This window comes from Hippichthys cyanospilos, chromosome 2, assembly GCF_059441005.1.
Source record: "Hippichthys cyanospilos isolate Australia breed blue-spotted pipefish chromosome 2, RoL_Hcya_1.0, whole genome shotgun sequence".
In the NCBI taxonomy this organism is placed as follows: domain Eukaryota; kingdom Metazoa; phylum Chordata; class Actinopteri; order Syngnathiformes; family Syngnathidae; genus Hippichthys; species Hippichthys cyanospilos.
In genome coordinates, this window is record NC_142370.1 from 28,204,316 (window position 1) to 28,228,316 (window position 24,001).

The window sequence follows — 24,001 nt, forward strand, 5'->3', positions numbered from 1 at the left end:
GAAGTAACAGTGTGATATATTGAGATACTCTAATAGTAATACAGTTGCCATACCAAGCCTTAACATGTACGCTTGGGTGAAGATATGCTGTGTCCAGTTGATAGTAAGACCACACAGAAGCATACATGTACCAGACTTATTGAAATGTTGTAAAAACAAAACAAAACACACAAAACAAAAAGTCAATTGAAGCCGTTTTGCTCACTGCACTTGACCCAAAAGGTCAAGGTTCGTTCACCAGAGACTATACACACCCTCAAAACAGGCTACTTGTTCTGTGAACTGTTTTATACTATAAAAATAATGCATTTGTATATTTTATTTTGTATTTTAATCGTTCAGAGATTTTCCAAGTGAATACTGTTCAAACTTCCTCAAAACGGTATGCACATGAAATCATGAATTATATTTTCTCACATTTCACAATATAGGGAAACTGAAACTTCTTTGGTACAGTGCTTTTATTAAGTACAGTTCAGTTGTGCTTTACCTTTCCGTACAATACTGTTGCTAGTCATATTTTTGAAGGTTTTATAATACATTTGTTATGTGCAATATATTTTGATAGAGTCGTTATACAGCTTTTTATCTTGCATTATTTAAAGCGTGGGTATTCAACCTGGTCTTAATGCGATTGTTTTACGATGGATTTGAATTGACTTTAGGAATGAAACGTCCAGATTAACTTTAGGAATAAAATGTCTGTCTGGTCTATAGGTAGCACTCGGGCGTAGTATGCGCCATTATTCAAATGACAAGATGCAACTTATATACACGTTTTTAGGGTTAATTGATGTGAAAAGTTTAAGAAACACTTCTTGAAAAGTTAAAACTGTGTTACTGCTACAGTACTTACTACTTTATATTTTCAGCGCCAGCGTCATGTGCCGGAAAACGACAGCTGGTGGCACTTCTCTCTTTATTATTATCCCGAAGGACGCGCGAGGAGTCGTACGCCACCACTCAGATCACGTCACGTGAAGGGAGGGTCATCTGTCTCGATCTATTATTGGACAAGAATATCGCACGCGCGTACTCTGATTGGTAAAGCCGCACGCCACTCGAGCGTTGCACCGCTTCCTGGTTGTAGCTGTCAAACTCCGACTATCAGACAGGCTAGGTGGGACAACGACCGATGCGACGATCTCCTCCCTGCATCGCCCTGAGCGACCGTGTGTCAACCGCAAAACAAGACATTGTGTAAGTGTAAATCGCCTCACCGTATGGCCATTTTTAATATCAATAATTTCCCAACCTGCTATTTGTCCTCATGCTCAAAGCCCTTGTATAGTTCGCGAGTCGTAAGCCAGTACTGCAATATCCTTTCTAGCGTTGTTACTATGCGTGAATAAACAACCTTCGAACAAAAGCAGCAAAAAACATATACAACAAAAACAAATAGAAAAACAGAAATCGTTCAAGCAGCGTTACTTTCCTCGTCAGTATATATGACGCAGATTTTCCGCCCTTCGTTTTAACATCACTTTATTCGTCAGTGCTGTTTTCCCACAGACAGTCAAACTGATGGCATTTTATTCCACAGCAATATGTCAGCCACCCCTCAGTGTAAGAGAGATAGACACAATGGAGAGGTGGGGGTATCACATGTTTTACGTTACAGTCAGGTACAGCCTATTCGATGCTGACTCATAATGAGCGTGTTGGCTGATGTAAGAAGAGAAGGGGCTGTCACAGCGTTGGCCCCTTCCGTCAGCTCAGTTCCTGAGGAGAAGTGTGGATGAGCCGGATCATCAGGCCTGTTTATTAGAGCTCCCTCGGGCCTTACTGCTGTCACTATTGATACAGTACATCCTGCTATAATGAGACGCCAATCTAAGGTGTAAATAGGGTGGCCTACTTTGGTTTGGTAAGGTGTTTTCAAGGGGCCGGATCATTGCTGGAAAAAAAAAGGAAACCCTGTCGGAAAGAAGAAAGTTCACACAATGGGTAAACATCTTAGGAAAATAAAGCAGACTTCAACACCAGAAATAATTGGATGAATTATCCTAGCAGGGTCCCATATGACTTTATGTATTTAGGTATCTGGAAACACTGATAATTGTGTATTTTGTCCCCCCAAAAAAGCCATACACAACATTTGCAAGAACAAAAAAAACAAAAACAAAAAAATACAAAAACAAAAAATAAACAAGACCCCCCCCCCAAAATTTATATATATATATATATATATATGTGTATATGTATCTCCAAAGGCTGTTTAAAATGACCTACATTATTTGTAACCTGAGAAGATCATTCAGATAGGGAAAGAAAAATATATGAACAGAATTAAAATAAAAAAAAGTCAATGTTATGTTGCACATTATAACTGAATAAAGCATACAAGATGTTTTTCCTAACAAAGATACATTGCTGTGAAATAAAAATTTTAAAACAAAAAACATTAGTGTTTGTCATCCCTGCCACTTCTAAGGATCCTCCTTGCGCCATGTTAGGTTGGCACGCCTTCTTCACCCACACTCCTTGTTCCTGCTGACGCTTCATAGCACGTTGTTCTCGCTGCAGGAATTATGGCGTTCAGGAAGGCTCTCAAACGGACAGCTCTCATAGGTGGCGGGACCTTCGCCACTGTTTTTGGTCTGTCACAGCTCATAGAGTATAGGAAAAAGCAGGTAAGTTGCAAACGAACATTATTGTTACGTTAGTGCTGTAAACAATCTTCCACAGTACGCCCTTATCAGGAGTTTGGAATGCCTTTAGGGTGTACAGTATTTCATGTGTTTGCCAGATGCGGCACAGAAAGCTGCTTTCAATTAAATTCTGGCTTTTGCATTTTTCTTTTACTCTCATAGCCCCCCCCCCCCCCCCTCCCCCAACCTGTTCCTTTTTCTGTGTTGTATTTACTCAGTAATTCCTGAATGAAATTAAAAGTAATGGTGTAACTAGTGTGTTGAGTTATTTAAGGTGCTGCTCATTGCTTGCAGGCCATCTTCATTTGGAGCTAATGTCAACAACCTAACAATAAATCGGCTTTTTTATTTCCTTCCCGTAAACTACAAAAGCACCGTATTTACAGTGCTTAGTGCTGTAAACCTATTGCGACACCACTGGAAATGATGAGTTCAATATTGTAGAACCCCTGGATACATACAGTATGCCCTGGTTTACAAAATGGTTTACGCACAAGATTTTTAAAGAAAATCTACCTTGATTCATGCACAATTTTTCTGTCGCAAACCATATTTGCACAGACACAATGAAGTTTAGGTTGTGCTTTTTCTTATGCTGCTTAACCAACACTGGCTCACTGCATCACACATTACAAGTAAGGAACTGCATCTGTTTTTGTTTGTTTGATCATTTTGCTTTTAATTGGCCCTAGAATGGCTCCTAGGAAATAGAAAACTGAGAGTGATAAATTTAGGAAGCTCTTAGCATTGATAAGCAGAAGGATCTGTTGCGCTTTTTCCTCATGATTCATTAGCATCATTGACTGCATGTGACATGTCTTGCGTACTATGTATCTTTTATTTTTTGTCCTTAATCAGCACTCAGAAATGGCTCCTAAGAAAAGGACAACCGCTGCAGCCATGTTTTTAAAAGGGCAATTAAAAAAAAGTCATTGAGAAACTTATTGCAGTTTTGCAAAATCTACCACCTGAACACTTGTAACAGTGATTTATGAATGATGAAATCATATCTGTGTCTCACCACTCAACATCCAGAGGCATTTAACATAGGCCCACACAAGAAAAGACACAAGAAAGAAAAAAAGAAAAGAAACTTGGTCTGCAGTAGATACAGATGGTGACAGTGAATTTCTTCTCTAGCTATCTTTAAGCTAACAATGACTATACTTTGCAATGGTGAGGTAGCAGGCTCAAGAAAACCAATGATTGTTACACGTAGTACAAAAGGAAAAAGAGCAAGAGCTGATGAGCAAGACGATAATGTGCTCATTTTGGACCACAACCTAACACTACTAAAGTTTAAAGTTAAATAACATTGCTTAGTCGTGCCCTGTTTCTCTTTCAAAATTGAGTTGGTTTTCATTTATTCATTCTATTTTTTAAGGTAAATAACTATGGTGGATACATTTTGTGACAGCAGCACAGTATTTGCATCGTCATTCATTTCAACTGAAGAAAAATTGCTTTGTGAACTGAATTTGTGTACCGGACGTCCTTTGCTATTTGTCATTTTCACCTTTGTCGATTATATACAGTACATTTATACTTCACGGGGTCATGTCTATGTATCTAAACCGCTGTCAAAGCAACCTCATGTTGTATGTATAAACATGCCCTCCCTTCCATGAAGTGAGACTGCCGAATTATGGGGGCGTTTTGTTTTTTGGGTCTTCTGAATGGACAACGCTAGATGTTTTAGTTAAAGTGTACAGGCTTCACACTCAAGTCATCTTCATTTGAGAGGGACGAGCAGCTGTGTTTCTCCTGACCTTCGACCTGACACACACATATCCTTCGACCTGACACACACATATATAGATATAAATACAAATTCTGAACGCCCACAACGTCACATACCAGCCTTTATTTAACTGTGTGCTAATGTGAACTTTGTTTATGTCCTGTTGCAATAATGTCTTCTCTTGCCTGTTGCTGCCCGCCCAACCAAGAACGGATCGGTAAGCAAGAAGCCGATGTTGATGAAATATAATCATTTCCACAATAGTTTGTAATCATGCATGCCTCTAATCCCAGTAATTCTAATCCCCAGCATTTAGCTCTTTGGTGGCATTTTTATGCCTATCACAGCGAGCCAATGATTTCCGTAGCAAATTGCAAAAACGTGTTTGCATTTGCAAGTCAAATGCTGCATGTGCTTTCAAGCAACTTGATGAAATCATTAAGATGGACCAAAAAAAAAAAAAAAAAAATTCATGAGAGGTGAAATGGTACGTTCTGGTGTCAGAAGAGCGATTGTTGTTTTGATTATGACTTAAAATCATTCCCTAATCAAAAGCAGGACAATGACTGCAATGATTATTGTTGTGCTTTTTGTAAAGATAAGTAGCATGCTGCAGCAGGTCGTACCACCCGACAACCCCCAACCCCCAGTGCATGGTCTCACTTTGAAACTAACTACAAGAATAATGTGTGGATTTTTAGCAACACGTCAGACATCACATATGCACAATCACCACTGCGTGGCAATTTTAACATTCCTAACAGTGATCGTCAAACGTTTTCTGACATGCCACCCCTGCTCTTGGAGGAAGAAAATATTTCACTCCTTACCTGCACTCCTCAAGCATTAAATCATTTAAACTTTTATCTTGAAAAAAAAAAAAAGATTTGACAAGCGTCCGCTGTTTGTTACTTTATGATGCAAGTACGCAAGAGTATAAGAAAGTCCAAATACATATATTGAATGAAATATGCTCAAAGGTCACGTTTTGGCCGGACCTGTCATTAGCCCCTAATACCCATGCAGGTTTTACACAAATATGATGCGCTCTGTACCTAATACATAATATCATGAATGTCTGTCATTTGAATATGCATTATTACACCTGCACGATTAGACTTCGTGGCGCGATGTCATTTTTCCACGTCTCACCAGAGGGGCGGCTCATGCCGTTTGGATCCAAATCTCCTTATCTTGAATAGAAAGTAGAAGTAAGCTTTGTTTCGTCTCTTAAGCCATAATGTTAAAAGCAGACGAATGCACCTCTAACTTTGATGTTTGTCGTGTCTTTCTAACGTTCGATCCACATCAATAACATCGCCTCAGATGTGAAAGGCTTCCAATAAAAGGAGAGACGGCGCGTGGAATCATTTGTGTGCATGTCTGCGTCACATCCAGGCTCGGTTAGCTCACGTGGCGGCAGAAGCAGAGCTGAGGGCGCCGTTTGCAGATGAGCTTCCTTCAAGGCAGGCCCAGCTTGCCACGCTGAAAAGTAAAGAGTTTGACGTCCTGGTGATTGGCGGCGGAGCCACAGGTGTAGGATGTGCCTTAGACGCTGTCACACGCAGTAAGACCCCTCGGTGCATCAAACACTATATTGGAGTAGTTTTATCAAGACTTCCTCACGGTCCTTTTTAGACCTTAACACCGCTCTTGTTGAGAGGAATGACTTCTCATCTGGAACAAGCAGCCGGAGCACCAAACTCATTCATGGTGGGGTTCGCTACCTCCAGAAAGCCATCATGAAATTGGACTATGAGCAGGTTTTTAATGAAGCTCCTCAATTTTTCTTATTCTTTGTCGTGCATACTTTTCTTGATTCTTCTTCTCCTGCCACAGTACATGATGGTAAAAGAGGCACTTCACGAGCGAGCCAACCTCCTCGAGGTTGCACCTCACCTGTCAGCGCCACTCCCTATTATGCTTCCTGTTTACAAGTAGGCTCTCATCAAGTCCACATTACACAGTGCCGTTTGTTATTTTGGACGTTTGTTCCGAACCTCTCCCGTTTTGGTGCCTGAAAATGCAAACGGTTAAGAACAAGTCTCAGAAATTAAACATTTTTCAATACGGTGACCGCTATCCGTGGCGAATGATTGTTGGGTAATGTGTGGTGTCTGGTGCCGGGCTAAAAATCAAGTTTCTAAGATCGCTAGAAATATCAAACAGTCATATAACAAGCATATATGGAGGTTTTACCTCAGGCCTTTCAACAAGCAGTAAATGAGTCGAATCAGAATCAGCGCCATCGATACTTTTACCAGCACCTTTTTCACAAAAGTATTTCAGAGTTCTGTTGCATACTTTCACTACCTCCGTCAATTCCTGATTCAGTGGGCCCTCCGAAGTTGACCATTGAGATTGCAAGCTGATTTGTAGCTAATTATTGTGTAAATATACCGTTCATGTAGTTTCTCCTCGATGTTGATGTGTTGTCCTAGATGGTGGCAGCTTCCGTATTATTGGGCGGGCATTAAGATGTATGACCTGGTCGCCGGGATCCAGTGTTTAAAGAGCAGTTATGTCCTCAGTAAGACCAAAGCGCTTGAGCTCTTTCCCATGCTGAAGAAGGACAAGCTGGTCGGAGCCATCGTCTACTATGATGGTAAGTGCTGAACATTTCCTTGTTCATTCGTCACTCTCATTTCTGTAAACGTTTGCAGAGTGGCTGCATATTTTGGCATTCATCTCTTGCACTGACATATGCAATATGTCCAAGAAATACTTGGCAACTGCAACGACACAAATTCCAAGGAAAGCCACTTCTTTTCATTAAAACAGCTTTGAGAGGCCCGAAATGGTCACATCGCTAGTGTCTAATTAAAGAAACTGCTGGTGGAACCTCCAGTCTGTGCTTCTCACAAGATAAAAACAACCTCAAAATATAGTGTGGGCTAGTTTGCTGCACACCGAGAAACCACTATGCCTGCATTTCTGTTCTACATTCCGCCAGCATCTTCTGTTGCTAGACAGCAGGAGTGGAGGATGTTTTGCAAGAGATTCGTTTTTTTTTCCCCCTCAATTTATGCCATCTGGTACAATCACGCTTGTGACATTTCCAAGTCTGACCTTTCTCTTCGGTGTTGTGGTGCGGCACAGGAGCACCACAATTGGTCGGCCTGTCTCAGCAACAAATGACTTGTACCTCTTGGCAGTCTAATTCTCCGCAAACAACAACACCTTTTATTTTTACTTAGCTTAGTGATAGATTTATCATACAGCTTTGTCTCCAACACTTACTATATTTATGCTTCTTTTGGGTTCTTTGAACTTTGCCCCTGTCGTCGCCATACAGGACAACACAATGATGCCCGTATGAACTTGGCCATCGGCCTCACCGCTGCCCGCTACGGTGCCGCAATGGCCAACTACACGGAAGTGATTCAACTGTTGAAAAAAAATGACCCGCAGACTGGAAGCGACAAGGTGTGTGGGGCACGCTGCCGGGACGTGTTCACAGGTGGGAATAGATTGCCACGTGTAAGGAGAACCATTCTGCTTTTGATCACATGACATCAGTCACCTATTAACTGTTAAAGGAGAGGAATTTGATGTCAAAGCCAAATGTGTAATCAATGCCACTGGACCCTTCACGGACTCCGTGAGAAAGATGGATAGCCAGGAAACCCCAAACATCTGCCAGCCCAGTGCTGGCGTGCACATCGTCATCCCTGGTTACTACAGGTGTGTTGCATGCCTACATTGCCTACGCCTCTTTATAGATTACTAATTGATGTGCTTGGTTGCATTTTTCTCGTAATAAATAAACACAACAGGACATTGGTTGTAGTGAACCAACAGCAAATGTAGAAATAATTAGCACATAACATTTGCGCTTCAAACAAGGCAAGCAAACAATCGTTATAAAAAGCCTTTTTAACCTACTGAATAACTGTGATTGATCAAAATTCAAAGATGTGATTAATCTGAGGATGGATGGATGGCTGGAGATGGCGCATGTCCAAATTGGCAAACATAAAGGATTTTTTTATTTTTTTTAATCAAGTTTATGCTTTTTTGGCCCACAGTCCTGATAACATGGGCCTGTTGGATCCCGCCACAAGTGACGGCCGGGTCATCTTCTTCCTGCCTTGGGAGAAGATGACCATTGCCGGAACCACAGACACTCCCACCAGTGTGACAGCCCACCCCATCCCCGGTGAGGACGACATCAACTTCATCCTGAGGGAGGTCCGGAACTATCTTAGTCCCGATGTGGAAGGTATGAATGACAGCTCAGTCAATGGCAAGCGAGTGTCAAGCAAAACTGAATTAAAAAGGGTGTATCCTGCAGTGAGACGAGGCGACGTCTTGGCAGCATGGAGTGGAATCCGTCCCCTCGTGACGGACCCTAACTCCAAAGACACACAGTCAATCTGCCGAAATCACATTGTCAGCATCAGTGACAGCGGACTTGTCACCATTGCAGGTTAGCTTGATTGTGCTTGTGAAATATTAAGCGGTTTATTTGTCCTGTTTTAAGTCATCAACACTTGTGTCTGCAGGTGGCAAGTGGACCACTTATAGATCCATGGCTGAAGAGACTCTGGACGCCGCCATTAAGGCACATGCCCTCCCAGCTGAGAAATGCAAGACTGTTGGTCTGATGTTAGAGGGTTCCAGGGGCTGGACGCCAACGCTTTACATCCGTCTGGTGCAAGACTACGGCTTGGAGCAGGAAGTATGACTCTTTGTTGATTACAGATGCTTAAATGCATTATTACCATTACAAAATATTTTGACCGTTTCAGTTGCTTCCATTTAGTAGAAGCAGGAAATTCCAATACAGTGTTCCGCCGCCACTTTGCTTCTCACTTTTCGTGGGCTTGGTTCTTTCCGTTTTTGATTTTTTTCATGACTCTCAAGCTGCGCGCTTGTGGAGCTGCGTGGGGATTTACATGTGGGGGAGGGGGTGAGGTGTGGGCACATCGAACAGAGAGACAACACAGACTGAGGCTGGCCCTTTATGAACAGCGGCAATACAATGTGGGAATGGGCGGCCAGAGGGAGCCGGGGTAGCGGTAGCGCTCCGTGCTGCGGCGAGAGTTGAGAATTAGTGAGCAGCGCTCATCTCTCACTGATGCACTCTGCTGTGTTGAAAAAGAAAAATCAAGTTTGTGCTCAAAAAAGAGACTGTTCTAACCCACTACCACAGTTCACTGGGAATCGGGTGAGAAAGATAGGAAGGGTTTTACACCTTTCATGCACTCTATTTATGCACGTTCTATGCCTGTGGGGTGGGTTGGGGGTGGGTTGATCATTCCTACTTCACGGAATTCACTTTTCGCGGGGGGTTTCTGGTCCCCATTAACTCGTTCAATGCCAGGGACGTATTTTCACGTTTTATTTTTAAATCTTGACATAGTTACTTAGGTAATAAATCAGTACTTAAGTACATTAATGACATTTCTAGATATTTAAGTTCTAAATGTTTGGGAGTCAGTGTCTAGACTCTTAAAAAAATGTGAAAATATGTCCCTGGCATTGAATGAGCGAAAAATTAGGAACACTGAAGTACCCTTAACAGACACACCATTTTGGTTAGACACATAGAAACAGCCATGTGCAGGCATTGACTGCTTTCACCTTAAAGTGGAGATGTTGTCAACATTAACCATGTTGACATTTGAGCTCTGCTAAAGCCTGCATGCTACAGTGTTCATTAGCATAATATCAATCGGAACCATTGATTCACAACAGCTACATGCAACAATTAGCCACTCTTCTTCAATTTATTCCATAGAACATGGATTCATTCAAGGAAAGTGCGCTTGCAGTCAACTTGATCATTAATAAAGGTGCTTGCAGCCAGAGCTGAATATTTCTCAAAGGTCACTGCTGATATTTGGACAGTGTTTGGCCTTTTGCATGATGGCTTAGCCAACGATCTGAATAGCAAAACGCTGTTGTGTATTCTGTAAACGTGACATCTCGACCACTAGGTGCCAGAAAAATCTGTCATGTTCTGGTTTTGGATTAGTTTTGGATAAGTTTGCATTCTAGTTTTGTTCATGTTTTCTGGCCCTTTGTGTCAATCTCTGGTATAGTTTGATTGTGTCAGCCTGTTCTCACGTGTTAACCAATCAGCTCCTTCAACTAATTGTCTTTGTCCAGGTTAAAACGGAGAGGATCATAAATCGTGAGGTTCAGGTTTGACTATGATGTCTCCAGCTAGTTCTTTTTCGAGTGGCAAATATGGATGTGTATGCTCCAGTTAAAGAACATGTATCGTTGCTCCATTTAGCACATTTATTAACTGTGGTCTGCAATAATACAGACAAAGAACAATGTTAACATACATACATACATACAGTACATACACCATTCAATCCACTACTCAACAAGCAGCATAACATTATTAACTTTTAATCTCACTGCATTCAGCCCTAGCCACACACAAATAAATGCTTCCTCATAGGAACGAAACGCTATTAGCATAGTTAGCATGCTAGCCGAACACAACAATTTAAGCGCAGTAATGGACGTCACACACAAGCATACACCTGCTCTATAACACACAACTAATGTCCAAATTGAACGTTACAAGGAAATAAACTCACCTTTCGTCACATACACACAATCACAAATGTGCTGGAATGAGCGTTATAAGCAACTTTATCAAACTACGTCACGGACTGAACGATGTCGCGGACGAGGAAACAAAAAAACTACGGTGGGTCATTCACGTTAAACTAGTGGTGCGTTCACGAAATGCTCACAGCATGGGAATCTACAACATCGCACACAAACAGCACATCGAACGAAAGTACAAACATACAAACAATGTGGGCTTTCTAACACAGCCGCCCCCGACAATTCGTATGAATTGTCGAATCTAAGGTGGAAAGTCCAGTCAAACAGAGGGATCTTCGGCCTCATCTTCAAGTTTTGGTAGCTTGATCAAGCGAGCTACTGGGCGAACATAAATTCGGTCCTTGACTTTCACAGTAGCAGTCCGAATACGTCCATCAACTCCAGGGTGAGTAGCAGTCACTGTCCCAACTGGCCATAAGGCTCGCGGAAGCTGTGGATCAACAATAAGAACCACTTGGTTTGGTGTGAGATCTTTCCCTTCTTTCTGCCACTTATGTCTTTCCTGTAAACTGGGTAGGTAGAAGCTGATGAACCGAGACCAGAAGTGATCGACAAGAACTTGACTGTGTCGCCATCTTCGATTTCCAAGGGTGTTACTGGAGTCATAAATAGCTTGAGGGAGTGATGCATCGTAGCGGCCCATTAACAGGATACTAGGCGTGATGGGATCTGGATCTGCTATGTCAGATGACACATAGCCAAGAGGCTTAGCGTTCAGGATGCCCTCAACTTCTACAAGGACAGTCCTAAACACAGACTCAGGAACTGACTGTTCCTTAAGAACAACTTTAAGAGCATTCTTCACTGACCTCACTTCTCTTTCCCATATGCCGCCGAAGTGAGGAGCACTTGGGGGATTGAAACGAAAGTCAATCTGTTGTTCGGCCAATTGTGCTTTCAAGGAAGGAGCCATTGACTCGAATGCCTCTCGTAGCTCCCGATCTCCACCGACAAAATTGGTTCCATTGTCGGATAAGATCTCAAATGGTTTACCTCGTCTAGCGATGAAACGTCGCAAAGACATCAGGAAAGCATCGGTGTCAAGGCTCTCTAGGATGTCTAAGTGCACACAACGGGTAGTCATGCACTTAAAGACTATGCCCCAACGCTTCTCTGTCCGACGTCCAAACTTAACAGTATAGGGGCCAAAACAATCGACACCTGTTGAGAAAAATGGAGGTTTACACAAGCGTAAGCGAGCTGCTGGTAAATCGGCCATTTTGGGAACAGAAGGGTTGCCACGCCATGCCTGGCATTGCAAGCATTGGCTCTGGTGTCTTTTAACAGCCTCCCTTCCTCGCAGAATCCAAAAACGACGACGCAGTTCAGCTAACACTCTTTCGGGTCCAGGATGTAAGAGTGTCTCATCGAAATCCTGGATGATGAGCTTCGTCAGTGGATGCTTTGGATCAAGCACAATTGGATGGATATTGTCTGATTCTAGCTGCTCAGCTCTTCGCAACCTCCCTCCAACTCTCAGAAGGCCGGTATCCTTGTCATACTCAGGAGATAAGGAACTCAAATGGCTGTTATTTGGTAGTGATCTTTCGGCAACAAGTGCCTTGACCTCTTCAGGAAAGGTCTCAGATTGCGCCTGCCTCAGGAGGAGATTCTCAGCTTGAATGTACTTGGCAGCATCGTTAGGCATGCAAGAATCTCGGACAGCCGCCCCATGTAGGGATGTAGCGGTAGCCTTCAGCAAGTCCTTCCAGGTGGAAAAGGCGTTGACATCAGGGAGTTGAATATCAGAGTTTATAGTCACATGGCCACAAAATGAGGATTTCCTCAACTCGCTATCTTGTGGCTCGAGGTGGACTGTTGGGCTGATTGGCCAATAGTCCTCAGCATGACGGAGGAAATCAGGTCCTTGGTGCCAACGATGTGGTTGGGACAGCTCCTTCACAGTCTTGCCCCGAGTGATATCGTCAGCTGGATTATTTGCGCTATCCACATATCTCCAATTGCTTACTTCCGTAAGGTTCTGGATTTCTGCCACACGGGTGCCCACAAACACTTTGTAGTGGCAAGATTCGGATTTTATCCAATGGAGGACAGTTGTGGAGTCCGACCAGAGAATGACATTACTAATGGGTAAAGTAAGCTCGGTCTGGAGGACACCAGCTAATTGAGCGCCAGTGAGTGCAGCACTCAACTCTAACCGTGGCATGGATAATTGCTTCTTTGGTGCCACGCGAGATCTCGCCAAAACAAAGGAAACATGAACTTGGCCTTGTACATCTTCTGTCCGTAAATAGGCAACGGACCCATACGCTCTTTCGGAAGCATCACAGAAGATGTGAAGATCTCTACGTGAACCAGGAATGTCTGTCGATGCTGGTGCATAACATCTGGGAATTTCTATTTGGATTAGGTCTGGAATCTCTTGCTCCCAAGCAAGCCACCTGTCTCGTAGACTCTGTGGCTGGATAAGATCATCCCAGCCTAATTGCTGTTTCCATAGATCCTGAACCAAAATCTTGGCTATCGTGGTGAAAGGTAGGATAAAACCGAGTGGATCATACTGACAGGCTAATACCTTGTAGACCTTCCTCAGTGTTGCTTCAGATGTCTCAACAGTTCTGTGTTTGTACTTCAGGGAGTCGTGGAGGCAATCCCAGCGTAAGCCAAGAGTGGGTTCCTGAAGGTCCAAACTTGCTTTGGACAGCCACAGCTCACTGCTCTCAGATCTGATTTCAGGTGGAAGGTGCTTAATGACTGCTGGCTCGTTGCTAGCCCACTGGCGTATTTCGAAACCGCCAGCATGGAGCACTTGACGCAGATCATCAACAAGGATTTTTGCTTCCTGCTTTGAATGTGTGCTGCTCAGACAATTGTCCACGTAAAATGACTGTTCTACACAATCAACAAGATTGCTGTTGGACTTACTTGTGTCCTGGACATGTCGCTGCAGAGCATAAATGGCGCAGCATGGGCTACATGTGGTTCCAAATGGTAGAACTTGCCATTCATAGATTTTGGGTTTGTCATCCCTTTTCATGTCCCTCCAGATGAAACGCAGCACTGATTTATCATGTGGCAAAAGGCGAATTTGGTGGAACATACTTTTAATGTCACCGCTCACTGCTACAGGATACTGCCTGAATCGAAGAAGGACGCCTAGCAATGAAGGTCCTAGAACAGGTCCAGGTAGAAGATGATCATTCAGGGACTTCCCTTTGTACTGGAAGGAACAGTTAAAGACAATCCTGTCTTTGTTGTTGTGCCGCACCATATGATGAGGTATAAACCAAGATTCTGGTGTGGAGCTAGCGACCTCAGGTGGTATCTCTGCCACATATCCCAACGATTCCAACCTCTGGATTTCTTGGCAGTAGGCCTGGGCACGGTTGGCTTTGGCGAGTCTTCTTTCGGTGCTGCGGAGGCTTGGCATCACTGTCTCCATGGGAGCATGAAACGTGGTGGAGTTGACTCGGCGAAGTAGTGGTGTTGCATACCTTTCTATCCCGTCTACAGGAACTCTGATTGTGGATGTTTCGAGAAGTTCCAAGGCTTGTTGATCTTGCTTGGATCGGGTTACCTGCTTCTTGTTAGTGTACGGTAACACATCGATCTGCCAAAGACGTTCAATATTCTTGTGAAGCTCACTGGTTGGTGAGACCACGGAGGTGAACAGGCACTGTTGCTCGGAGATGGACACTTCATCTGTAGATGTGGGACCTTGAAGTGACCATCCAAGCTTCGTGTGGACTGCGATGGGCCCCCCTGGTGGACCAGAACGTACTGGCTCTGTGGGGGCCAGAAGGTGTGGCACGTCAGACCCAATAAGCAACAGCGGTTGAGCATGGTCAATAGGTGGCAGCGGTATATTGCGAAGATGTTTGAAACGCTGCTGAAGTGTGATCACTGGATAGGAATGCTCTGCTAGAGCAAGATTTTCAGAAGTGAATGCTTGACTTATCTGGTATTTCTCCTGAGGCTTGGATCGAGAAGAAATGTGGAAAGCAACAGATGCACCATGTAGTTGCACTACTTTCTGGTGAACTGTTCTGAGGGCGAGTGTCTCTGGCTCTGAGATGAGATTCAGATATTTAACAGCTTGTGGGAGGATGATACTTCGTTGTGAGCCATCATCCAGCACTGCGTAAGTCTCTAGTGCTCGGTCTCCGTTATGCAGTAGAACTTTCACCACCTTCAGCATTACTGTAGGAGATCTGTTTGGTCTGTCTAGATACACCTTTGTTGTGGGAGCAGTCATCATAAGCACAGTCTTTTGGATTTGCTGCACGGCATCATGTAGTACTGTCAGATGTTGCTCTTTACAAGTATTGCAAGGTCGTTTGAGAGTGCATAATTCTGGCTTGTGTGCTCGTCCACACTTGAAGCACCGCTGTCCTTCGGTTAACCATTCAACAATCTGGTCGGTATTCAATGTCTTGAAGTTGGTGCAAGCGTTGAGAAAATGCTCTTTATTATCGCAATGAGGACAGTATGGTTTAGGTTTGGAGATGGGCTTTGGTTTAGCAGACCGGTCTTTGGGATATTGACCTTCACTGGTGGCAAGGACAAGTGTGGTTGATCTCTCCTTTGGCTTATCACGCGAGCGATGTTCCTTCTTTGTAGCTTTTGGAGCTTCATGAGTGTAGAGAGAAGCGGCTCTTCCGGCAATGCGTTTTGCTTGGGATTTCATTTGCAGCCAAGAACTCAGATCATGTAATGTATAAGTCTGGTCAGTACCTGAACGAAGAATCCCTTGGGACAGGCAGTGTTCAACAAACCCGTCACGGTAGCTTGGTGGCATCTTACTGAGTAGTCGATCAACATGGGATCCACATTTTAGTTCATAGCCATTCTGTCCTTCCAGAGTCCTTAGCATGCCTACTAATGATTGTATTGATAAAGCAAAGTTGTCAAAAGCCTCGCAGTCTCCAAACTTGAAGGCCTGAGTGTTCAGGATGGCACCTAATTCACTTTGGACAAGCTGGCGTGGTTGTCCATACTTGTCTTGCAGAGCTTGCATGGCCATAGTGTAAGGTCTCGGGTCATGCATAAAGGCCTTGGCGAGCTGGAGCGCACTTGGTAGTTTCAGGTGTCCAAGAAGCACTTGATATTTGTACTGCTCGTTCAGGTGGAAATGATTCAGTGAGTTGTCAAGAGCCATCTTCAATAAAGCAAAGTCACTTTCCTTTCCACTATCGAAGGAGGGAATCATAGGTTTAGGAATACCATATGGTGGTCCAAAGGGTGGAGAAATGTGAGCCAACTGTGGTTGCAGTGGATCAGGTGGCGGCAGGATGGGAGAAGAGTACGATTCTGGTGCAACAGGATAGGTGAAGGCTGCATTGGAAGTATAGTAGTTCCCAGGTGCCACGCTCGAAGGTAAAATTGGTGGTGATGCGGTTGGCAACAGTGGCGGCACATTTCGGCATTGTGTAGGAGGTGGTACCATATGTCGCACTGGTGTATGGATTGCATGTAATGTTTGAGGTGGAGGAAGAGATATTTGAGGTAGGGATGGTAATATTTGCGGTGAAGCCGTGAGGACAACCGGAGGTGGAGTTGTTGGGCTTTGTGCATTAACATCTTCCGATAGGCATGGTGAGGGTCTAGCGTCGTCTGTTTCTCTGGCTTTCTCTTTAAGGAGAGAAGTGACCATCTTAGATATCTCTACCTCTCTCTCTAGCTTCTTGAGCTGTCGCCGTCTTTCCAGTTGTCTTGTTAGTGACTCCTGTGTCCTAATTGCTTCCTCCTGCATCCTTTGGGCCTCTCTGGCTTGAGTCTGAAGTTGCTGACATTCATATTCTACTTGCTGGTCCTCTGTTATGTGCTGCTGAAGCTCCTCAAGTTCCATTTGCTTTACTCTCTCATTCAGCTGTGCCTTTTCCACATCTGAGAGAATGTTGGTCGGTAATTTGCTAATGGAGGCACGAGATGACCAAGTGGACTTGGAATTTGTGCTTCTCCTGGAGGAGCGAGTTCTCCCACTTTCTGAAGATTGAATCTCCTCATGTGCCGATGAAGTGGCTTGGTTTTGTCCCATTGAAGGGAGAGTTGCAACCACATAGTCGGCCAGGTACGCTGGAGGGCGTCGCTCTCGCTGTGAAGCACGCTGGGGTGTGGATTCACTTTGGTCATTTGTTGGTTCCATACTTTGCATTAAACTCGATCCGGCTCGGAGGTCCATAAAACGGAGAGGATCATAAATCGTGAGGTTCAGGTTTGACTATGATGTCTCCAGCTAGTTCTTTTTCGAGTGGCAAATATGGATGTGTATGCTCCAGTTAAAGAACATGTATCGTTGCTCCATTTAGCACATTTATTAACTGTGGTCTGCAATAATACAGACAAAGAACAATGTTAACATACATACATACATACAGTACATACACCATTCAATCCACTACTCAACAAGCAGCATAACATTATTAACTTTTAATCTCACTGCATTCAGCCCTAGCCACACACAAATAAATGCTTCCTCATAGGAACGAAACGCTATTAGCATAGTTAGCATGCTAGCCGAACACAACAATTTAAGCGCAGTAATGGACGTCACACACAAGCATACACCTGCTCTATAACACACAACTAATGTCCAAATTGAACGTTACAAGGAAATAAACTCACCTTTCGTCACATACACACAATCACAAATGTGCTGGAATGAGCGTTATAAGCAACTTTATCAAACTACGTCACGGACTGAACGATGTCGCGGACGAGGAAACAAAAAAACTACGGTGGGTCATTCACGTTAAACTAGTGGTGCGTTCACGAAATGCTCACAGCATGGGAATCTACAACATCGCACACAAACAGCACATCGAACGAAAGTACAAACATACAAACAATGTGGGCTTTCTAACACAGGTGTTCCTAGATGTCCCGTCAATTTGGCTTGTATTTAATTCCCTGCTTTCTTTTAGTATTTGTCGAATAATTCTGTAACAAGGCGGCAGGGAAGCTTCGAGGCGTGGGGGGGGGGGGGGGGGGGGGGGGGGGGTTGCAGAAGGCCGTTTAACTGAAGAAAAAAAGCACAACAAAAAAAAACAGCGAAAACGAGAAAAAAACAGGACGGCGATCAAAGTACAAAGACAGTCGGAGGAACATGACAACGATCCGAAGTCTGAAAAGAAAGCAGGCAATTAAATACAAGCCGTACTGATGGGACGGCAAGGAACACCTGGACAAGAGACAATTGGTTGTGGGAGTTGATTGGTTAACGCAAAGGAACAGATAGACAAGCACAAGTCGACCTAATTAAACTAAAAAAAGACACAGACAGGAAGAGCAAGAAAACAACAAAGCGAGAAACCAAACCTAAGCAAAACTAATACAAAAATCTCTTTGAATCTTTTGTATGTCCTCAGGTCGCGCAACATTTGGCCTCTACGTATGGAGGGAAAGCATATGAGGTGGCCAAGATGGCAATGGTCACAGGGCAAAGATGGCCAATAGTTGGGAAGAGGCTAGTGTCTGAGTTCCCATACATTGAGGCTGAGGTGAGGAAATGGTGAAAAAAGTGTGATCTGTTCAAATGTTCACCATTTTGATCACCCCAGTTATGCTGAAGGAATGAATCCTCCCGCAGGTGTTGTATGCCATCAAGGAGTACGCATGCACCGCCATTGACCTCATTGCCCGGAGAACACGATTGGGCTTTCTGAATGTGCAGGCGGCTGATGAGGCCCTCCCACGCATTGTGCAGATTATGGCCAAAGAGTTGGGCTGGAGCCAGGAACGCAAGACGGTATAAAAAAAAAAAAAAAAATTCTGAAAATATTTTGGTTTGAAAAATGGCTTCATCCTCACTTAGTTATTTTATCAGATCACAAAAGGCAAGTCCACACCCATCATTCTCTAAAAACGCTGTTATTATACATGTGTAAACTGAACCTTTATTGCCAACCAAGAAAGGAAACGAAGGAAATGAAAAAAAAAAAAAAAACACCCCAGGGTGACCTTTCACGTTGCACATGTTGCACCTTTCAAATCTAGGCTGAGTTGGAAGCCGCCAAGAAGTTTTTGTACCATGAGATGGGCTACCGATCTCGCTCTGAGCAACTGACCAAGACCTCTGAAATGACTCTGGACAACCAGGAAGTAGCCAGGTAGAAGCAGCTAAAGATCAAAGGTCTACCATAAACTCTGACTCAGGCACAAAGATGTAATGTGATCAAATTGAATGTGGTTGGCAGGTACAAGAATCGCTTTCAAAAGTTTGACAAAGAACGCAAAGGATTCATCACCACAGTAGATGTCCAGCAAGTCCTCGAAGTGAGTTCCTACTTCCCTGACCATACTTGTTCTTGCTCACTGTTTCTGGGTCAAGATAGCAACCTGCGTTTTTCTGTGTATAGAGTATCAATGTCCACATTGATGAGAATGCCCTCCACGAAATTCTTAACGAGGTGGATGTGAACAAGAACGGACAGATCGAAATAGATGAATTCCTAAAGGTACGTATCAGCTCCCGATTGTGCTCGCAAGGGTTAATGTACCGATTTTTCCGTAACTGCGACAATTTGTCTTTTACTGCGAAAGTACCGAGAAGGGCATTCCATGCCTCTCTTGGCAGCAAATAACAGACAAAAGAGAGATTAGGCGATTGCCCGTCTGAGACCTGCTGCACTCAGCAGGTGTGAACTCTCCTCCACTTTGAAGCTAATTAGGACAGACTATGCGACAGGTATAATGAGGGTGCACCTCCTGCCTATATCTGTTGCTAAATTACTTTCTCACTTTGCTTCGAGTTGAGAAAAGAGAGTCATTATGAGGGAGCATGATGACAGTTGGGTGATTTTGTCTTCATTAGCGTGAGCTGCGCTGGAGCACTTATCCGGTCAGACTCTCCAGGGAACGGCAGTATTCTCGAGTGATATTGTCCCTTTTCGAAAAAATGCTAATTTGTGTAAATTATTTTCCTAAACTTCATTGTTTGTTTTTGCTCATGTGTCCATCCTCCTCATTGCCGAATTCCAGACTGCAAACAGATAATGTATGCTTACTACAGATAGATGTTAAATAACTCAAATGCAACCTTCACTCAATTTTTTAACTCTGGTGGCTAATGCGGATGAGGGAAAGATGCAAACTCACAAGAAATGTGTTTTCTTTTGTTTTAAAGCTGCACTGGGCAACAATACAGCTACTGCAGACACTGTCAGAACAAAGAAAAAAAAAATGGGACAAAGGACCAAGTTGTGGGACCAAAGGGACTGATTTAAAGATTTGTTTATACAAGTTTGAAGACTGTTGCTAAAGAAAACCCCAGTATCCAACTTATGGAGCTAGAACCTTAAACAGTTTTTCACCATTTTGTTTTTTTTTTTGCTGGCAGGGATGGTTAAAACAGCACTATGTAAAGCATTTGTGAGTCTGGCTTGAGCCCCCCCTCCTTCGCTATTAGAACCTAAGCACCACCATTCGCATCTGCGGTTTTCTGGTGCAGTTGCTACATGCCCTGAACTACCTATGACTCGGGCTCTACTCACACTGCAACAAAATGACATTTTTTTGTTTTGTTTTTTTTCCCAAACACAAAAACGTTTTTTTTTCTATATGATGTGATGAACAATGCAATTCAGACTTTTTAAAATTTGGGCGTGGGCCTTTTTCGTATTTGGGTTTACTAAATGGGATATGTATGCGTCTGCAGAATGAACACTCATCCCCACACAGTCGACCTTTAAACATGAAGCATAAAGTTGACATTTGTGATAGTGGTAGTATTTCATTCGCGCAGATGGTTCATTTATTATGTGCGCCAATCAATTGTTAACAGCTTTAGTAGACGACCCCAGGAAATGAAATCAAGGAATGACACGTCATATCCCCAAAATAATACTTCCTTCTCCACCATTGCTTTTTTCTGGCGATATGAAATGATAAAATGAGCCCCTACACACTGGAAAATTCTGCCACTTGACATGTTTGTTTTTTTTTTTTTTTTTTGTGTGCAAATTACGCTGTTGTGCTTTGTGCGCATACATGTCAAATCACACACACATTACGCGTAATGTGAATGCAACGAGTACGTACAAAGATTGGATTTAACAACAAAAATCGAATTCTACATCACGCCTTGCAGCATGAACTTAGCCTATATCCCAAAAATGCGACGTTCATTCATATAGTTTTCCGGTGTGGATGCTTCAAAGCGTTGCCAGTTAGGAGCGTGCCCACGTCACAGCGAGAAGGCAGAAGAACGGAGCGGACAAGGACAGTGCAAAGGAAGGAACAGGGCGGGGCAAAGCTGACACAGGTGGCATGTTTGCGGTTGTAAAAGCTCGACGTGCTACCCAGTTCACCTTCAACACATGAGAAAAAAAACAAAACAAAACAAGTCAGCAGGCGTCGGGTTCCTCGGAGCACGCGAAGGTGGTCGGACCGCTCTGGCATCGACCGGATTTTTTTCCGTTAGATATCACCTGTGCGCACTCACACTCTTCACCATGTGTCTTCTGCCACTCAGTTGATGAGCGCCGTCAAGAAGGGCCAAGTGTCGGACAGTCGCCTGGCCATCTTGATGAAATCCGCAGAGGAAACACTTGATAAGAGGGGCCCTGTGACGGTGGACCGAAGCGGGGGCGGGGTCTGAGCCCGGCGTTTCATGAAGGTCTTCTGTGAACAACCTCATTTGAATGACAATGCAATCAGGGAGGCAACCGCGGGAATTTGGCCAAATCAAATGCACCACCCCTGAGTGTGTTTTGGGTGAAATCAATCCAATGATTGAGGTTTGTTTTCTTGAGCCACCAGTTTGTCTCCGTGTTGATTGGTTCTTAGCATCTGGTGCCTCCACTATTCCACAGTGCATAATGTGTCTATTTATAAAATGTTTTTTTTTTCTTTTTGTGTATGCTTTTATCTTTAGAAATGTTATATATTTGTACCTTTATAACTCCTTAACACTCTTTTTAAACCTCAACACTGATTGTTGTTATAAATCCGTCTCGTCTTATTGAAACGGAACCTTGTGCTTCATTGTACAAGTCTAGAAATCTTGTCTGGTTTGATGCTAATTGCATGAGAAACCGGCAAAAATACAGATTACAAGAATGTATTCTCATACACTCTTAAAACCGCAGGATCAAAAGAGACCCGTGCATCCATCCATTTTCTAGAGCCGCTTATCCTCACAAGGGTTGCAGGCCTGCTGGTGCCTAACCCAGCTGGCTTTGGGCGGTAGGTGGGGGACGCCCAGAACTGATTGCCAGCCAATTGCAGATCGATTCACACTCCCAATCACCCCTAAGGACAATTTAATACGTCCAATACACCTGCTGCTACGGTGCTACTGGGTTAGGAACGCAATCGCAATATTTTTAAGTGTTATGGATTTAAGGGTTGTATGTAATCTCTTGCTCTCCCCAGGACCACTTTTCTCATGGAAAGAGAATTTGATGGAAAGTGCCATTTCATATATAGCATTTACTATTAATAGCTTCAGTCATTTTCATGATCCTGGGCCAATCTGATGCATTGTGGACCTAGAAGGCAAGAGGTCGGGTTGTTTCCAAACTCAGCGTTACTGTCCAGTCACTGTCTTGTACAAGCACTTCACAGCCCGTTTTTTGCGAGACCAACTTTTAAAGTGAAAGATTCTCCAGGAAGTTGAAGGTGCACAACTTGGGTCAACATTTGCCGCAACACTTGCAAACTCCTACTGATACTGATGTTTACAGGTTGTGAGCTTTAGCTCTACTGTTTCTGCTCTTATTTAAATATATATGTTTTTACTGCAGTCGTTTAAAGAGTCATAGAAACATTTACTGAGTTTCGACATATTCACTATATTCTTTATTCCAAAAAAGGGTTAAAATGGGATTCTATATTTTTATTACTTAGCAAAAATGCATGCTCATATATAGTGTGCTATACTCGAGTATTGTATGTGTTTTTCTCTTTAAAGGGGTGTTATTTTTTTCGGTGCAAAATGAGAACTCTGTTAATGCCGTGAATGAGGTGCTACTTTCCAACAAGTCGGAGCACACTCCATGTTCATATTTAGGCCAGAAAGAATGTTGGACACGTGCCTTCTCAGGTTGAGACAAAGCCAGGGATGGATTTATTGCCACGTCATTTCACTACTTTTACAAGGGCTAGAATGAGCTTTAAAGGTGTTCTTGGTATGTCTCGTTTTAATAATCCAGTGCGGAGCTCCAAGTGAGTTTAATACATGTTGGTGGTTTTGTGTTATTCGTCCAGTTCATCCAGTCGAAAAGCTCATGCAAACACGTGCCTCTGTTTTAAATGTGACGTCTCTCATCAAGCGTCTGAGAGCTTTGAGTGTGTCGTCTTTGTGGTTTTCTCTTCCATATTTTGACAGTTGAAGACCGTCAAATTGCCAATGCTGCCTGTCAACAATCGCTCATTGCAAACCCACCTTAAATGTGTATTACAATGTTTGATTGTCTCTTTTTGGATGAAATTACAGCTTTATCTAAGCTCAAAGAGAATCATGTTCCCAGTTGTTGTTGTTTTTTTTTCACCTGAGCTTTAAGAATACATTTGAAGCAGTATTCTGAAGAGACAACGCAATTATCTAATTAAATGTATCTTGTTGCGCAAAAGCTTTGTCTGTTTTTGTGTCACGCGTTACCTCACATCGTCGCCACTGGGGACTAGGAGACGGCTTCGTGTGAACATGCCAGATTTACCTCACTCGAAAGCGAACCGCTTACATAAGAGGCTGTTTTTAAAAGAATCCATTCAAACCATCGGGGTGTGTTTCGGCATGCGGTCACTAACATTGATGTAGTGATTAATAAAGCAATCTTTTTACCATAAAACAGTAGTACTGTTCTGAATCATGATCTAAGATATCACCAAGATATAAAGCGTCAAGATATAAAGCATTATATGAGCACCTCAAGTCTGAAAAATAATGAGTTGGCTTTACTAAAAAAATGCAATTTTGTTGTCTTGAAAAATCTGAAATGATTACATTTTTGTTACTGTGCTGTACTAAATTGCATCACAGTATTATGAGCTTCAAATACTTAAATCTGTGGGATTCTGATAAATATAATATTCGGGAGTTAATTTGGCTCAA

General features: G+C 43.2%; 1 protein-coding gene and 2 long non-coding RNA genes across 3 annotated transcripts; 1 reads left to right on the top strand and 2 right to left on the bottom strand.

Annotated features, from left to right (window-relative positions):
- The first annotated feature begins 1,076 nt into the window (after positions 1 to 1,076).
- On the top strand, positions 1,077 to 23,519 carry gpd2 (glycerol-3-phosphate dehydrogenase 2 (mitochondrial)). The gene is made up of 17 exons (XM_088408557.1): positions 1,077 to 1,200; positions 2,527 to 2,633; positions 5,791 to 5,959; positions 6,031 to 6,155; positions 6,232 to 6,329; positions 6,834 to 6,997; positions 7,688 to 7,852; positions 7,932 to 8,076; positions 8,421 to 8,614; positions 8,687 to 8,821; positions 8,898 to 9,073; positions 18,315 to 18,446; positions 18,536 to 18,694; positions 18,943 to 19,055; positions 19,143 to 19,221; positions 19,305 to 19,403; positions 21,419 to 23,519. The coding sequence occupies exons 2-17, from the start codon at positions 2,532 to 2,534 to the stop codon at positions 21,542 to 21,544; spliced, it is 2,181 nt and encodes a 726-aa protein (XP_088264683.1). The 5' UTR covers positions 1,077 to 1,200; positions 2,527 to 2,531; the 3' UTR covers positions 21,545 to 23,519.
- Positions 10,621 to 12,110, bottom strand: LOC148428118 (uncharacterized). The gene is made up of 2 exons (XR_015864829.1): positions 10,953 to 12,110; positions 10,621 to 10,655 (listed from the first exon to the last, which is right to left on the bottom strand). It is a non-coding gene; the product is annotated as an uncharacterized LOC148428118 (long non-coding RNA).
- Positions 17,240 to 17,804, bottom strand: LOC148428119 (uncharacterized). Its single transcript, XR_015864841.1, has 2 exons — positions 17,572 to 17,804; positions 17,240 to 17,274 (listed from the first exon to the last, which is right to left on the bottom strand). It is a non-coding gene; the product is annotated as an uncharacterized LOC148428119 (long non-coding RNA).
- Positions 23,520 to 24,001: the final 482 nt, after the last annotated feature.

Coding starts and splice junctions, on each gene's coding strand:
- gpd2 (XM_088408557.1), top strand. CDS start 2,532: ATGGCGTTCAGGAAGGCTCTCAAACGGACAGCTCTCATAGGTGGCGGG. Junction 6,156..6,231: donor TGAAATTGGACTATGAGCAG/GTTTTTAATGAA, acceptor CTCCTGCCACAG/TACATGATGGTAAAAGAGGC. Junction 9,074..18,314: donor ACTACGGCTTGGAGCAGGAA/GTATGACTCTTT, acceptor GTATGTCCTCAG/GTCGCGCAACATTTGGCCTC.